We start from the raw sequence: 18,308 nt of genomic DNA on the forward strand, positions 1-18,308 counted from the left end.
ATTGCTGGACAATGGAGTGGCTGCACCACTCAACTCCTTACAGCAGATGTATTGGTACCGTAGATGTCCTTGATACAAAACCTAATGTTATCTCCTTCACCACATACTGTAGTAGCATTGTAGCAGGATACTTCATGCTGTCTCTTCCCACAACCCTGTCTGCCAAACTGTTTATGACAGAAAAATAAGCCAGGTGAATGCAAATCATTATTCCCTGGAGTTTTCACCTGCAGAGAACAGGCTTGTGTGCGTGCGTGCATACGTGCATATGTGTACGTGTATACCTGTTCATGTGTGTTATGTCACTATTGGCCTATATATCCCCATCAATTATGGAATGCGTATCGCCATCTATAATGTTCAACATTGTCTGTTTTCTGTAGCTGGTAGACGCATGAAAAGCTACAAGCTATAATAGAGAAATGCCATTGCCGTATGAACCATGAACACTATTTTTGATGATTATAAAATGTTTTATATCGCTTTTGTTGTTGGACTGCCAAACGATGATGGTAGTGCAATGCTAGTAATAAGGCAGCAAACACCAAACACCTTTTAATGCTGTGTGGTTCTGTAGGGCAGTTGACCAGAGTTGGTCATAATTACTGTAGCCTTATGTGGTGGCCATAAGCATCTGGTAATGGCCAACACACGCAGGGTAATGAATGTGTCTGTTTACACTTGTTTTGGCTTTTGGGGTTGTTTTTCTGCCCCCCCTCTCTCTCTCTCTCTCTCTCTCTCTCAAACGCACCCACGCACGCACGCGCACGCACGCACACACACACACACACACACACACACACACACACACACACACACACACACACACACACACAGACACACACACACACACACACACACACACACACAGACACAGACACACACACACACACACACACACACACACACACACACACACACACACACACACACACACACACACACACACACACAGAGAGAGAGAGTGTTTCCCGTGGGACCAATTTGCACCTACAGTACAGCTGGCATACCGTAGGTGGTACAGGCCACGGGGCATTTACCCATTTACCAAAGTAATAAGGCTTACTACTATTCATGGGTCTCACACTCGCAACCAAAAAAAGAATACCACTCCCACACACGGTTATAGGAAGTAAAGTTTGCACTTGACTTTGCTTAACTTAAGCTGAAATACGAGCTTGAGTTGACAGCAAAGTGCTAGTGATCTGACCCCATCCCTGTACACAGTGTACAGTATGTAGGCAGACAGACAACTGTCGTGTCCTCAGCATACTTGGTGATGACGTTGGAGCTGTGCATGGCCACACAGTCGGGAGTACAGGGAGTACTGGACCCTCCTGTGTTTACGGTCTGATGTAATGTTGCAAAAATTCTCACCATTGGTGGCTCGTCGGGAAGACCAGTATCCAGTTGCACATAGTCAGGAGCAGGCCTAGATCTCTGACCTTTGTGATAAGCTTGGCAGAAACGACGGAAATTTGAAGGCTGAGCATTAGTCCACGAACAGCATTCGTACACATCTGTTGTTCCCCTAATCCAGGTGGGAGAAAGCAGTGTGAAGAGCCATGGCAGGTATTGTGGAACAGGTGTAATCTCTCACCAACCTCTCAAAGCATTTACTGACAATGGAGGTGAGGCTGACATGTCCCCAGATGATTTCTTGGAGTGCTTCAGGACCGGCACGATGGTAGACATCTTGAGGGCTGTGAGAGTGAATGTTTGGGAATATTCATAAACGCTCCTATAGCTGCCAGCTGGTCTGCACATGCTTTTAGCATGCGGTCTGGGATGCCACCAGGGCCCTCCACCTTACGGGTGATCACCCGTTTAGCATGCGGTCTGGGATGCCACCAGGGCCCTCCACCTTACGGGTGATCACCCTGGGATGCCACCAGGGCCCTCCACCTTACGGGTGATCACCCTGGGATACCACCAGGGCCCTCCACCTTACGGGTGATCACCCGTTTAGCATGCGGTCTGGGATGCCACCAGGGCCCTCCACCTTACGGGTGATCACCCTGGTGTCTGGGATGCCACCAGGGCCCTCCACCTTACGGGTGATCACCCGTTTGGTTGTAGGCTCTGCATATGTAAACTAAAGAGGTGATTAGTGGGCTGGCCTCCTCGGTTGGTGCTGACACTGCTGGCTGCTTGGCCTTGAGATGGCTGGAAAAGGTGTTCAGCTCACCAGGGAGGGATGCAGACGGGTTCTTTGCACATCTGGTTCTCCCTCTGAAGTCCGTTATTGACTGTATAGCATATGCTTCTTGTGTCACAGCTGTTGAACTGGTCTTCCAGTTTGACCTTGCACTCCTGCTTGGCCTTGCTGATGGTTCTCTGGAGGTCTAGAGAGGTAGAGGCTATATTTATATAGCGCCTTTATCCAAGGCGCTTTACGGAGATTGTGCATTACATTCACCCATTCACACACACATTCATACACCGATGCTGGAGGAAACCATGCAAGGCACCAACCTGCACATCGGGAGAAATTAGGGGTTCAGAGTCTTGCTCAAGGACACTACTTCGACACTGACTCCGGGGGAGCCCCGGTTCGAACTGGGAACCTTGCGGTTCCCATCTGGTCACTCTACCCCTGAGCCACCGGATCTGACTTTAAATCTGTCTCTCCTTTCTCTCTGTCTGTCTGAATATCTTTTCATCAACTAGTTTTCATCTTCAAAGACAAGAGAGATCATTGAACATAAAATCAGTCAGTAATATAGTGTGCTGCCTGTCTACCTAGCCTGTCTGTCTGTGCGTGTGTGTGTGTGTGTGTGCTTGCTTGCGTGCGTGTGCGTGCCAAAATATGAATAATCCCATTACTTCTTTTTTGGAACCTCATTAATGGATCTCAATGTGATGTTGAACGTGAGATATGTGTCTGATGCGCGTTGTGAACCTGCATACGTAGTCACACATTTTAAACGGAATAATGCCTAGGACTTTAGACCAGGTTTTAGCTGGTCAACATCACGTTTTGTTCAGACTAAGACAACATGGACACTAGGGTGAAAATGGCCACTGTGTCGCTTGTATGTCTTAGGTTAAGGTTTGTCATCTGTATTCCCCTCTCCTATGTACATGTCTCAAAGATGTCTGGGTGTGAAATTTAAGCAGCATAAATTTCCCTCAAAGCAAAGTTCAAGTGAGAGCTGTGGGATTAGAAGTCCTCCCTTTCTGACGTGAATTCTACCGAGATGCTGAGTTTTATATATTCCTTTTTTTGTTCATGTGATTTAACCTTTTATTTAAACAAGAAAATCCCTCGGAAAAGGGATTTCTTTTACAGACAGAATAGTAAGTGCAAGTGAATGAAAAATTATTTTTGGATTGTGAATTAATGAATGTCTTGGCTTTTGTACGTCCCAGCTCTTTTCTACTTGTACTCGACTTTCAGCATATTCACACAATAGCCAATGATTTTACAGAGCTACTGATACATAATGTCCACTTTCGACAACGTTTATTTTATGACTTACAATACCATTAATGTCTAATTAATTACCAAGATTCCTCATTTCTATCACTGAAGCCTTCCGCATGCTTCCTCAGAACAGCGTTTAGGAACACCTAATCATTGAGGGTTTATTTGTCTCTTGTAAAAAGGACAAAAGCATTCCATGGTGACTGGTCAGAGTGTCAGATGGTCTGCAAATTCTATTCACTACGACTTCCGTTTCACCATGTTGACTGTTGAGTCACTCAAAATGAATAGCCTCTCTGAAACCCTTAATCAGCATTCGTATCTTCACATCACGACTGTTGGATTTGCACTTGTTTCAACAACTTAACCATTATGTCACTTAACAGGAGAATGGAAAAATATGGAAATTAAGGTTGCAACCTCTGTGTGTGTGTGTGTGGTTGTGTGTGTGGTTGTGTGTTTGTGTGGGTGGGTGTTCTTTCTCACGCACACACACACACACACACACACACACACACACACACACACACACACACACACACACACACACACACACACACACACACACACACACACACACACACGCACACACACAAAAGATCAACTTGACATCTTGTCAACATCAAATTTCAGCATAATTAAATGTAGCTTGCCTTTCTATTCTTGAGCACATTAAGGGAGCACACTATTATATTATACATGTTGCACAAATCCCACCATTTCATTGCATCTTTATGAGCTCAAACACAAAATGTGATGGCAATACTAGATGTACAATGACTAAAAAGCCATTCATTCCACACAACTTGCGAGTGCAAATTGTGCACCACTGCTTTGATGTGAGTGCGAGCCCCAGGGCATTTATTGGGACGGCTGCCAGATCCTTGAACCGTGAGACCCTGAACTTTTTACTTCAGTTGGCTGGGTTCTCCCAGTCAACATTTACTTGTTGCACAGCAAATCCCTTTGATAAAAATAGCACATCTTCAAGCTCACGTGTTGAGAGCTTCTCTGAAAGTTCACCTATTATGACATGCCTACCTAGAATAGAGACGCATGCTCTGTTGAATTGAAATTGTACATTTGGGTGTCAGCAGCCATCTTATCACTCTTTACTGCCCCCTAGGTAATGAATTTGGTCACCCCGAGTGGCTGGACTTTCCGCGCAAAGGCAACGACGAGAGCTATCAGTATGCCAGACGTCAGTTCGACTTGTTGGACGTGGGGAATCTGCGATATGGACAGCTGTACACATTTGACAAAGATATGAACCACACTGAAGACAAGTATGGCTGGCTTTGCGCTGCACCGGTAAGCATAAGCACTCATTCAAAACATACATTTGTGTTTATAGCTACTGTAACGTACATTATGTGCGTTGTTTTTCATCCTAGCAGTTGTTGACTGATATTGTAATAAAAAAAACAAGTAAAAAAAACAAACAAGCCAGGCAGGGAAGGTGATATTTGTCAGGGCATATACTCCTACGGGCTGGGGCCACACCTCTCAGCAGGGAGTGTTGGGCGGGAGGAATAGGACGGAGGATCTACGTCCTCCTGGTGGGGGCTCCTCACTGGCACGTAACGTTAGTCAGTACGATACAAAAGCAGTAAATAATTAGCATAACGACTAAATTGGGGAGAAAAAGGGGTGAAAAGCTAAATACAAAAAGTGACCAAAACACTGGCCTTCACTACTACTTATTAACTTGAGAACAAATGCATACATTTAATGCATCCTTTAATTTATCAATATATTAATAGAAATACATAGGCCTACAGTACCTTACTACCTATAACTTATCAAACTCCAAGCTGGTGGGGGAAAGCAGTGACATTACTGTGACATTTCTGGTGTGACAGGGACTGGGAGTGACAGGGAACATGTGAGTGTAAGACAGGGGATTGGGTGTGACAGTTGGTTGGTCACGCTAAAGCTCACATTCTCACAATGTTCCATGGCTGCACATTGTACTGCAGCAGCCTCAAGCCACGAACGACACTGTCAAATGTGTGTTAAGCTAACTCAGAGAGTGCACTAATGAAGTGCTTCTCAAACGTTTTCATGTCAAGGACCCCCAAATTGATGTATTTATCTGCAGACCCGTATCAGAAAATATAAATTGCATCAGGCGCAAACAAAACAGTCAGCGGTGCAACGTAACGAAGGCCACATAGCGGATATATTAACACATTTGGCTTGGGGCCCCCCTGGATCCACCTCAAGGACCCCTGGGGGTCCCTCGACCCCAATTTGTTAGAACCACTGTTATAATGTAGTAACCATATCCATTGTGTTTGTGTAACATAGTAACCCAAGTACACCCCTTAAAAAGTACTCAAATTTAAAGTTAAACTAAAGCAATAGTAGTAAAGTAAAAAGTAAAAGCCCTGGCATCAAAATGTACTTACAGTGCAAAAGTAAAAACGTACTCGTAATTGCGAATGGTCCATTTCACAATCACATTATTGGATTGTAATTAGTAATGCCTTAATGAAGTTCATCGCTTTAATGTTGCAGCCGGTAAAGGTGGGGCTGAATGTAATTACTTTATGTGCTGCCAGGCAGCTTGACCTTTAATAATACATCATCATTTATTAGTTAATGCAGTGGCTCTCAGACATTTTAATGTCAATCACCCCCAAATTGAGAGAAACAAGATTTTAGTTGTGTTGGTAGTAGGTACATCATCTAGTCTTTTTTTTTTTTAAGATTTATTTTTGGCTTTTTGCCTTTAGACAGGTGCAATTATGGTTTGACCCTAAAAATTGCAACAGAAGGTTTCTCAACTGTTTTGTGTAGTATTAGGTGTCCTTAATAACATACTAAAAGTTTACCAAAGTTTGACCATGCGAAAGGTGTTATTTTAGCATAATATGCATAATATGCCCATAACATCCTATATAAGGCAAAAAAGTCCAAATTTCATCATTCTTTAAGTAACATGTGACATATGAAACTAGGGTGTTTGCATGATTCTGAATCCATTCCAAGCATTAGTTTTGCACAAAAAACACTCCTTGGGAGGAAAACGGCCACACAAACGTGATGAGGTCAGCACATTTGGTCAAGTGGATATGGCCTAATTTAGCCCAAGGAGTGTTTTTTGTGCAAAACTAATGCTTGGAATGGATTCAGAATCATGCAAACACCCTAGTTTCATATGTCACATGTTACTTAAAGAATGATGAAATTTGGACTTTTTTGCCTTATATAGGATGTTATGGGCATATTATGCATATTATGCTAAAATAACACCTTTCGCATGGTCAAACTTTGGTAAACTTTTAGTATGTTATTAAGGACACCTAATACTACACAAAACAGTTGAGAAACCTTCTGTTGCAATTTTTTTAGGGTAAGGTGCCTTTTTTTCATATATGCCCTCACCTACTTTACTGATAGTTACTAGTGAAGATAGACAGGAAAGAGGGAGGGAGAGACATGCAGCAAAGGTCGTCATGAACGGGACTCGAACCCGCAACGTGCTGTCAGGCCAGGACCTATATGTGGCATGCGCCTGGACCACTAGACCAGCAGGCGCCCCCATCATCTAGTCCAGGGGTTCTCAACCCGTGGGTCGCGACCCCTCGGGGGGTCGCCAAATTATTTTAGGGGGTCCCCAAATTATTTTCAAAAAAAAAAAAAAAAAATTATTTTCACGATTTTTCTAAAATAGCAGACCTACAAGCTCGTAGCGCGCCACTCGGTGGCGCGCTATGAGCTTGTAGATCTGCTATTTTTCAATAGCTAAATTATAACAATGCTTAAAACACCAAAAGGGGTTCCTAGTATATCATTCTACAACTGCCTAGTGTCTACAGTAGGTGGGGAGAATGAAACCTATCATCTAAATCGGTGGTTCTCCACCTCTTCAGGCCACCATTCTGTGTTTAGGTAGTAGTGAGCATACAATTGGCCAAGGTTGATAAATTATGCTTTTTCTGAAGCTGGTATAGGCAGACATGCCAAAACATCTCTCATTGTACGTCAAAGGCGCTGAAGAGGCTTTAAATATGGAATGCACACAAGTTAACATTTTCATAAATTAAAGCAAGCAGTATGCAAATCAAATCTATACATTGTCATGATGGGAACATTTTTTGTATGCATTTTTCAAAATATGTTATTATATTAAATAAATAAAAAATAATGAAAGAAAGACTCAAGAACCCATTCAAAGTAATAACCAGTGACAAATATGAGTGACTATTTCATATAGGAGGGCTTGTGCTATTTCTTTCTCCAGCTACAGTAGCTCAGTGTACAATAATATACAATCAGAGCTTCCCAGTTTCAAAAGAAACCTGGAGTTGAATGTGAGCCTGCTGTGTGTTCTGTATGTAGAGTAAAAGCTATTTCTTCTCCACTCTCACATTCCTTCTCATTTTTCTCAGCGGGGTGATTATAATCCATCCCTTGTAGTGTGACGAAGACGAGAGAGCAAAGAGACAAATAATGAACCCATACCTGAGATCAGGATTCATGTAGAACTATGATTCTGGTAATCACATACAAAAAGTAGCCTAATAATAAACTTTAAGCACTTTTTCTTCATTGAGACCATGTTGCACTCCAAAATACAGTTGTGAATATACTTGTGAATGTGAAGTACAACAAGGGTCTTACAGTAGTTGGAAAATGTGTTTCCCTGGCTTAACTGAGGCACAAGTAAGTAAGAATAAGCAGAAGAACAAAACTGTTCATATACAGTAGCGCTTTTCAAAATCTGAAAAAAGCTTTGCTGTAATTCATTAAAACCACAATGCAGACTGAAACAGGATACGCGTCAAAGAGTCACCTTGGATTGTTCTTCCTTTTACAGGGCTTGGTGACGACTGCCGATGAGAAGGATAAAGTCATTGTGTTTGAGAGAGCCAACGTCTTGTTTGTGTTCAACTTCCATCCGAGCCACAGCTACACTAACTATCGTATAGCAGCGTCTACACCTGGGACGTATCCTTTCACCTGATATAGTGATGTCAGGCTCTACATTAAAGATGGCATCCCTATTTTGGACATGTCATTATAGGCAAATATTTAACAAATTGTGCGTGCACATGTGTGTCAAATGTCCCATTTAGCTGTCTCGTGGAGTATAAAGTCATCTAAAGTAGAATAACAAATGCAGGCGCACGCACACCTTCCCCTCTTCTTCCTTGCCTTCTTCCTTCGCCTCCTTCCCCTCCTCTCCTGTGCTGTCACTAGTCACTCTCACTATAATTCAAGGAAAAGAGGGTGCTGTTGTTCCTTAGTTTTTTGACGGGGGGGTTCTTAGATTGCTCTCACTATGGTCCAGGCGTAAGGGAGGGAGGGTTTGGTGGAAAGTAACTAAACACATTTACTCAAGTACTGTACATAATTACAATTTTGAGGTATTTCCACTTTATACTCATACTACATTTCAGGAGCGAATATTGTACTTTTTACTCTGCTACAATGATTTGAAAACTTTAATATTTAAATATTTAATATTTAATTTGAAAACTTTCATTACAAATTACTTTGCAGATTCAGATTATTTATACAAATTAATATAACGTAAAGTGCTTATGCTTTATGTCAAATGTAAAAAGAAAAAGTCTAGTCTACAAGCTCACAGTGCATCGCATCAGGCTATTTTTGTCATTCATACGTCAGTATTTTTTACTTTGGTACTGTAAGTACATTTAGATGCTAATTATTTTTACTATTCACTCAAGTAACATTATGAATACAGTATTTTTACAATGTGTTATTGATACTTTTACTTGGGTAAAAAAACAAAATGTATTCCTCCACCCCTGGCAGGAAGCCGGTGTGAGCGGCAGATATTGCTGCAATAGCGCTCTAATTGGCCTGGGGCTTTACAGGGAGGGTTCAGTGTTCAGCCGGCAGGTTTTTCTGGGACGTGAGGGAGGAAGAGGAGGTACGCTGTCAAGGAGCGAGCTGGAGAGACATTGAGAGAGGCAGAGGAAAGCATTGTCAGTTTTGATTATGAATGAGGCGATATGATGAGTTGAGCTGGGACGCGTGCGTGCGTGCGTGCGTGCGTGCGTGCGTGCGTGCGTGCGTGCGTGTCAAGCCAAGTTTGAAGATGTGCAGGGGACACGGATTAACGTAGATTTGACAATTGCACCCATGACCCTTTTGACTCTTGTCATATTCATTTCATTCCAGTCAGTACGTTTTATTCTTACAATTACGGCCAATACCAATGATTTCCTTTTCATCTACTGCTCTGGGAAACATTGAGCTTGGATTCCTATCCTCATGGTCATTAATATCACCTTCTACTGTCTTTGGTTCATTGATTTCTTTTGGTTTAACACTTACTAAAAAGTTATTAAATCCATGAAACGCTTCCTTTATATGATTTATGGTCTATCTATAAATGTGTTGTGTACCATCCGCTTTCAAATCACAAGAAGGTAGTAGCCCACTCAGTCCTCCATAACATGAGGCTGTGCTTACTATGTCAAAGACAGTTTAAAGGGAGATCCGGCTTCATGTCCGTTATCTGGCCGCATTTGCAGGCGCCGCGTCAAGCATACTGACAATGTCAAGCATAGGACAAAGAATAAGAAAAGGAGCGTCACTCCTCTCTCCATTCCCCTCTCCGTCTCTCTCTCATTCCCTCTCTCTCACTGTGTCTATCTTACAGAGAGTGGAATGTTGTGGGATCCTTTCGGGATGTGTGTGAGTCAATCAATAACCTGTCAGAAAAAGAAAGCATCTCTCACTTCTTTTTCTTCGGCTTTCCACCCACTGTCATTCCACTCCACTTCCTTCCAACTCTCTTCTTTTCTTCATTCCCTTTAATCTCAAGCTCCTTTTCTTTATTACCTTGACTCCATTGACTGGGCCTGACAAGACCCTGAGAAATACTGTCCCCTCTTACGCTACTCAGGCGCTTAATAATGGAAGGATCAAGGTGTCGGTGATGCTCAGTAAATTGTGAGTGTGTAAGTTGTTGCCGACCGCCGAGGCTAGAGATAGGTGCTGCATCTGGCTTGGCTGGGCGTCCAGAGGCTAGAGATAGGTGCTGCATCTGGCTTGGATCAGAGGCTAGAGATAGGTGCTGCATCTGGCTTGGATCAGAGGCTAGAGATAGGTGCTGCATCTGGCTTGGCTGGGCGTCCATACAGAGGCTAGAGATAGGTGCTGCATCTGGCTTGGCTGGGCGTCCATACAGAGGCTAGAGATAGGTGCTGCATCTGGCTTGGCTGGGCGTCCATACAGAGGCTAGAGATAGGTGCTGCATCTGGCTTGGCTGGGCGTCCATACAGAGGCTAGAGATAGGTGCTGCATCTGGCTTGGCTGGGCGTCCATACAGAGGCTAGAGATAGGTGCTGCATCTGGCTTGGCTGGGCGTCCATACAGAGGCTAGAGATAGGTGCTGCATCTGGCTTGGATCAGAGGCTAGAGATAGGTGCTGCATCTGGCTTGGCTGGGCGTCCATACAGAGGCTAGAGATAGGTGCTGCATCTGGCTTGGCTGGGCGTCCATACAGAGGCTAGAGATAGGTGCTGCATCTGGCTTGGATCAGAGGCTAGAGATAGGTGCTGCATCTGGCTTGGCTGGGCGTCCATACAGAGGCTAGAGATAGGTGCTGCATCTGGCTTGCAGAGGCTAGAGATAGGTGCTGCATCTGGCTTGGCTGGGCGTCCATACTAGCAGAGGCTAGAGATAGGTTCTGCGTCTGGCTTGGCTGGGCGTCCATACTAGAGATAGGTGCTGCATCTGGCTTGGCTGGGCGTCCATACTAGAGGCTAGAGATAGGTGCTGCATCTGGCTTGGCTGGGCGTCCATACTAGAGATAGGTGCTGCATCTGGCTTGGCTGGGCGTCCAGAGGCTAGAGATAGGTGCTGCATCTGGCTTGGCTGGGCGTCCAGAGGCTAGAGATAGGTGCTGCATCTGGCTTGGCTGGGCGTCCAGAGGCTAGAGATAGGTGCTGCATCTGGCTTGGCTGGGCGTCCATACAGAGGCTAGAGATAGGTGCTGCATCTGGCTTGGCTGGGCGTCCATACTAGCACAGTTGGCTGGCCGTGTTCACAGGATGGACACTAGGTTGGGAGCAGTTCATCTCGCTTTTTTATTTAAATTTTGTTTTGAGTTGTTTTTATCAATTCCAGTTAGTTTTAATTTGTTTTTAAAGCAAGTCTGTAACATGGGGTAGTCAGGTGTGAGATTAAGAAAGGTTTAAAAATAGCAAAAATATCAGATCTAAGTTTGTAGGTTGGCTATTTTCACAATTTTTAAATACAAATATTGGATACTGACTAAAACTGTTAGTTTTAGTTAACTATAATAACCCTGGTAGGGAGGGCTGTCTTTGTTGCTGCACCAGCAGCTCCTAAAGGTTGGCCAAGGCACCTGTTATGCAGCAGGTGTGTTGAACTGTGAGGAATATAGGGTGTTTCTCTACTGTGCGTCTTCCTGGTGCATGGGGGTGAAATCAGCCCTCAACTGCTTCTGGCATACATACTAGGGGTTGCATCCAGCAAGCCCAACCCAGTAGTCACTAGGTTGAGTGGCACCGCACGAAGCCACGGGTGAACTGAACGTATGTACAGTATGTCTGACTTTACTAACCCTACCCCCAAACCCTAACCTCAGTCTTAACCCTAACCATGGTCTAAAACTTTACTTTATTGGCAAAAACTAAGTTGTTTGTGGTTGGCACAAAAAATAGTGGCGCAAGCAGGATTCGAACCCAGGAGGTATGGATTGAACATCTATTGACTAAACATCCATGCTACAAGCTGACTGCCAGAATGGTTTTCCAGGCTCTAAGTGATTATGACAACGCCCAACTCATAAAAAGAAAGAAAAACACTACCCAGAAGGGGAAGGGGAAAAAAAGCCCCATCCCCTCCCCTTATTTCTCACAGAAGCCGTTGAGGGCTTATTTCACCCTTCTGCCTCACAGGCAGGTGAAGAGAAATGTCAACCCCTCCCCCGGGTCCCCCCCTCCATTGACTTTAATGACAGACCATCATGGGAGGTTTCCAGCTATCACTTTCAATGGTGTGACGTCACGTTCTATTTCTGTTATATACTACACAGGTGTGTGTCTGGAAATCGGCATAACAATCAGTTCAGCAAATTACTCAGGAAGAGAAATATGTTACTTATTACTCCTAACTAGATATAGTTAAAATGTGATGTATAATTAAGCCAGCTCCTTTTAGAATGGAGTCCACTTTATTGGAGTCAGCAATCAGCTAGCCTGGAACTCACCTATGCTTTTTATGGCATAGGCAGCTCCCCAGGATCCGCCGGGAGAAACTATGCGCAGCTGCTAGACATGAGACTAATTGATTAGAGCGACAGAGAGAGAGAGGAGTGTGTGTGTATATATGTGTGTGTGTGTATATGTGTGCGTGTGTGTGTCAATTTAACAAAGGTGCAGACGATCAGAAATCAGCAGAGAGTGAGTGATGTTTGCACTACACTAATGCCTAGGCAATTCACACTGAGAGGGACTGAATCCGTTTCATTGGAACCGTTTCCGAATACGGTTGCCTGGTCCCCGATGGCCATGATTCACATTGCCCGAGATTCAACAGCGCACCCGGGTACACTTGCATAACACACTTTGATCCTTCAGATGGCGGTGTGCTTGATGGCTGGTGCGCACGGACACTGACCATCAACTCTGCGACATTGTCTCCAATAAATCCAGACACACTGCATTGCATTGCATTGCCTCTTTTGGCTCTTTGCCGTTATACTACTTCACTGTCAGCCTGCCTGCTATTCACTGTGTCAGTCAGTTCTGTGCTCCAGTAAAGCAAAGCAAAGTTCTTTGTTTACCCAGGGTAAGTGGACTAAGCTCGAGATGCTTGTTTACAGCCACGCCCTGCTCATAGAACATTTCATGGTTGGGGTTCAATGCCTTGCTCAAGGGCACTTCATGCTATCTATGCTCAAGGGCACGAGGGGTTAATATTCTGCATTACTATGTTGGTGACGGGTGTATACAGTGTGTGCAAGACCCACATGTCATTGGCAAAAAAAAATACAAAAACTTTGTGTGTGGGCACTATTATATATGATTTGCTGCAAATCACTGCTGCAAATCACTGATAATCACCCTACAGTATACTGCAACATGTACAATAAAAATACATTCCAATCATTCCCACCCACTCTAATACATTAAGCAAAATAAAGCATGCGAATATAAAACAGGAATAATATTGTAATGAACTGTGGATTCCATCAAACACGACAACTTCCGGCAATAACAATTAATTTGCAACATGAAAGAATTGTGATTTCAAGAACTCAACTCCTGAACACAAAGTGGAAGGGATGCTCTCTGCAACTACCTCTGTCGCTCACTTTCCCCCCCAAATAAACACACAAATAAAGGGTTACATGAACATAAACCAAGGACAATCACAGATAAATCCCCACAACACGTTCCCCATGGCAAATAACACAACACGTTCCCCATGGCAAATAACACAACATGTTCCCCATGGCAAATAACACAACACAACAATAGAACAATAGCACAGATGTGCCCTGAGGCATGCTGGGAAGTCGATCCTCAGCCAAATAACAGCCCGGGATGCTACAATAATTTACATTTTAATCCAATTGGGCTGTTGCTCCAATAAGTGGCAATCACTTGAGTAAACTTAACTAACTGAAATGTTTGGCTAACCAATCACACTTTATGGGCTACCGTAAATGAACACAATATCAGTGTGGGGATTTTGCTGTTGAGCTTTCAGACAAAATGACTCCACATTATGTCCCTGCTAGACCACTTTACTGCAGAGACGTTCTGTTGAAATGCTTCGCTAGTTACAGCCCAAACAACATAGAGATGATTGAACTTTCTGAGCTCCCATAAATATATACCAATATTAAATAGTCTGCGCACAACTTACTGTCAATGTGTGGGTGAACTTAAGTTTTTATTTGACAGGAAATCAAAGCATAGATTTTTCTGACACACATGAAATAATTGCTTTGAGCACCCATAACTTAGAACATGAAAACATGTTATTGCAAGGTTGCAAGTGGTGTGTGGGTGTGTGGATGCATGTGCTGCCGTGCGTGTGTGTGAGAGAGAGGGAGAGAGAGTGTGTTTGTGTGTGCGCCATAGATATGAGTGTGTGTGTGTGGGTGGAGAGAATGTGCAAGCATATGCAGTATGTCACAGGGGTTGGGGTTAGTGTTTAGGAGGACCTTAGTGACCATATGCAGTATGTTACAGGGGTTGGGGTTAGTGTTTAGGAGGACCTTAGTGAATCCAGTATGTCACAGGGGTTGGGGTTAGTGTTTAGGAGGACCTTAGTGAATCCAGTATGTTACAGGGGTTGGGGTTAGTGTTTAGGACGACCTTAGTGAATCCAGTATGTCACAGGGGTTGGGGTTAGTGTTTAGGAGGACCTTAGTGAATCCAGTATGTCACAGGGGTTGGGGTTAGTGTTTAGGAGGACCTTAGTGAATCCAGTATGTCACAGGGGTTGGGGTTAGTGTTTAGGAGGACCTTAGTGAATCCAGTATGTCACAGGGGTTGGGGTTAGTGTTTAGGAGGACCTTAGTGAATCCAGTATGTCACAGGGGTTGGGGTTAGTGTTTAGGAGGACCTTAGTGAATCCAGTATGTCACAGGGGTTGGGGTTAGTGTTTAGGAGGACCTTAGTGAATCCAGTATGTCACAGGGGTTGGGGTTAGTGTTTAGGAGGACCTTAGTGAATCCAGTATGTCACAGGGGTTGGGGTTAGTGTTTAGGAGGACCTTAGTGAATCCAGTATGTCACAGGGGTTGGGGTTAGTGTTTAGGAGGACCTTAGTGAATCCAGTATGTCACAGGGGTTGGGGTTAGTGTTTAGGAGGACCTTAGTGACCATATCCAGTATGTCACAGGGGTTGGGGTTAGTGTTTAGGAGGACCTTAGTGACCATATGCAGTATGTCACAGGGGTTGGGGTTAGTGTTTAGGAGGACCTTAGTGACCATATGCAGTATGTCACAGGGGTTGGGGTTAGTGTTTAGGAGGACCTTAGTGAATCCAGTATGTCACAGGGGTTGGGGTTAGTGTTTAGGACGACCTTAGTGAATCCCTATTGTCCCTATTATGGGGGTGAACATTCTGTGAAAATGGCAAAATCTACAAGCTTCCAAAATCCTGGTTAGTGTGAGTTTTTCCTCAAATTCACTAACCCGATTTCTCAACTTAACTAACATACAATCATTTTCTAACTAACACAGCATTAACTAGAAATATTCCCCCTCGGGGCACAGGTCTCCACCAGGGCAGGTCAGGTTGTGGCTTCCTGGTGGCGCTATAATAGGCCAATGTGAAAAGTGTGACATTTCTTCTTACGCCTCGGATGGCAATTGGATGATTTGAGGCATTTTGTTCCAAAAAAATGTTTTGCAAAAGTCCACCTATTAGTGGCGCTATAACAGGCCAATGTGAAAATGGTGGGAGGCTTTTTGTTCAAAACGGGCCAGTCCTGCAAACTTTGAAAGCCAATGTTAGCCAATTAGGATGGAATATGAAATATCGGACAGATCCGCCTTGAACACATGACTATAGAGATTGTGTTTAACTATTTGCGGGATTTTTGGACCGAATCTGGAGGAGAAATATCAAAAAATGTGTTTTACAAAAGTCTGCCTCCTGGTAGCGCTATAACAGGCCGTTCTGGAATTTTTGGGGCAGAGGTTCATCGTTGGCATCCTGGGAGTGTGTGTGTAAAATTTAACGTTGACCGGGTTAACGGTGCCGGAGATTAGCCTTCGGCCTGGTGGAGACAATAATAAAGTTCTTGCATAAGCTTAGTCACACAGGTCAAGCACTGTTGGTTTTATTTAATTCCAGACATTAACATAGTTATTTATAAGAATATGGGTAGGGTTCTACAATGTTGAAAGAAACCTTATCTACAGTATGGGTCATATCATCCTATTTTAAAGCACCCCTAGTTGTTACCCATGTAAAAAAGAAAAAGAAAATAAATTGTAATCCAGCGAAAAGCCCTGAAGACCGATGCAGTCCCAAACGCTATAGCTGTGGTGGTCAAGATTACAGTCTTGGACATAATTGATCATTCTGACAGCCAATTCTTGATTTATTTAGACAGGGAGTCCTCTCTCTCTCTTTTCGGTTTTGTAACTTGATACATCTGAGGTTGCCCGGCAGTCTGATCCAAGAGATGAAAGCCTCCAGAGCCATTTTCCACGAGGACCAGTACCACCCCGCAGCCTATATAATCATCTGTTGTCAATCATCTATCACTCACACACCCATCAGTGCACGCTCCTGACGTGACGTCGTTTAGATGATGGATGACTGCTCGGGTAAAAAAATAAAAAATAAAATACAAATATTAGGGCTGCAATCTATTTCCTACTTTAAACTGTGTGTGCGTGCGTGCGTGCGTGCATGCGTGCGTGTGTGTGTGTGTGTGTGCAGCTTGCGTATACACATGCATACATACACTGCAGACTCATACCAATTCAATCATGAGCAAATTAACCTGTAGACAAGCGCACGCACAATCAAATGCCTACAGTATATATAACACAGACCCGTAACCTCCTACCAATATGCACTCCTGCAGTACAATTAACCTACAGGTCATTGAAAGCTCTGATTAAGCCTGCACTCTTACGTGTATCTCCATTGTTAGCTTGGAGGACAGACGGATCACGACAACAAGAAATGGATCCGCAAGGATAGATTTCTGTGTAAATCCAGGAAAATATTCTCTCCCCAGAGGTAGACTAGACACCTAGCTGAGCTCTTCCTGTAAAGATCCGCCCCTGCATTTCTATCTTTCATCAGTGGAACCAAATAATGTCTATATCTACAGACGCCTCCTTCTCTGCTCTCCTCTTTTTATTGTGAGTGCCTCGGTGCCCTTAATACCTGTTTTTTACCTCGTCTGAGTTTATTGTATTTTCTTCATAGTATTTCTTTGATCGTGTCTCTCTCCGTTGTTGTCTTTCCCACATATTACAGTATTTCCCACGCTCCTTATCTCTGTTTTACGCTGCTGGAAGGTTTTTTTTTTTGCTTTATTTTATCGAACTCCAGTGGAGCTACAGAAAAAGTCAAAGTTTGCTCAAGGCTCTTTTGAAAGACTAGACTGTGGGACTCAAGAGGGAGGGGGCGGAGTTGGCAAGACAGCTCACTCGAACTGAAAATAGTATACAGCAGCAACAGAAAGGGAATTAATTGTCTCCACCAGGCCGAAGGTATGGGCAGAGTGTGTGCGTGTGTCCGTCCGTCCGTCCAGCTAATCTCCGGCACCGTTAATCACGTACAGACATCTCATAATGACATGGGCATATTGGTGGGATCGGCAGTGCGGTGTAGGTGTGAGGGCTGTGTAGCGGCCCGAACTCTAGACCTCATCTAATACAATCTAATTAGCAAATCTGCAATGGTTGGAGGTGGTCTCCCTATTCTACCATTGAGACATGTACTGTATTCCCTGGTGTCAGGGCATCTACTGGTTGGCAAGTAGTACCGCCTTAAGCTTATGACCGCAATATCTCCCCTGCATAAGTGGGAACTGACGCCATGATAACTTCGCTCAAACACACACACACACACGCATGCACGTCACACACGCACGCCACACACACACGCATGCACGCCACACACGTCACACACGCTTTCTCTCTCTATCTCGCTCTCTCTCTCTGTCTACATCTGTCTGTATTTCAGCACTTTTTCCCCGTAATGCTGATTTTGATTCGCCGTGTTCGTCCTCTAATATCTCCGCCTGGTGAGGGTTGCAGGGACGTTGTCAAAGTGTAAAGGATAATTACGTCGTCCTCTGGAGATCTCAGCTGTGGGAATTCCTCCATGACAGATCTCTCATGCCTTCCTTTGATCCACATGATTAGGCATGAGCTCAACAT

The 18,308-nt window shown here is 44.0% G+C and overlaps 1 protein-coding gene across 1 annotated transcript in view; it reads left to right on the forward strand.

The window, feature by feature from the left end:
* LOC306927690 (1,4-alpha-glucan-branching enzyme-like) overlaps window positions 1-18,308 on the forward strand; it is a 158,520-nt gene that overhangs the window by 121,935 nt on the left and 18,277 nt on the right. The window contains exons 13-14 of the mRNA XM_079507517.1: window positions 4,554-4,738; window positions 8,253-8,383. Coding sequence (XP_079363643.1) covers window positions 4,554-4,738; window positions 8,253-8,383 — 316 coding nt within the window. The remainder of the gene's footprint in view (window positions 1-4,553; window positions 4,739-8,252; window positions 8,384-18,308) is intronic.

The sequence above is a fragment of the Electrona antarctica genome, assembly GCF_951216825.1.
Source record: "Electrona antarctica genome assembly, chromosome: 8".
Classification (NCBI taxonomy): domain Eukaryota; kingdom Metazoa; phylum Chordata; class Actinopteri; order Myctophiformes; family Myctophidae; genus Electrona; species Electrona antarctica.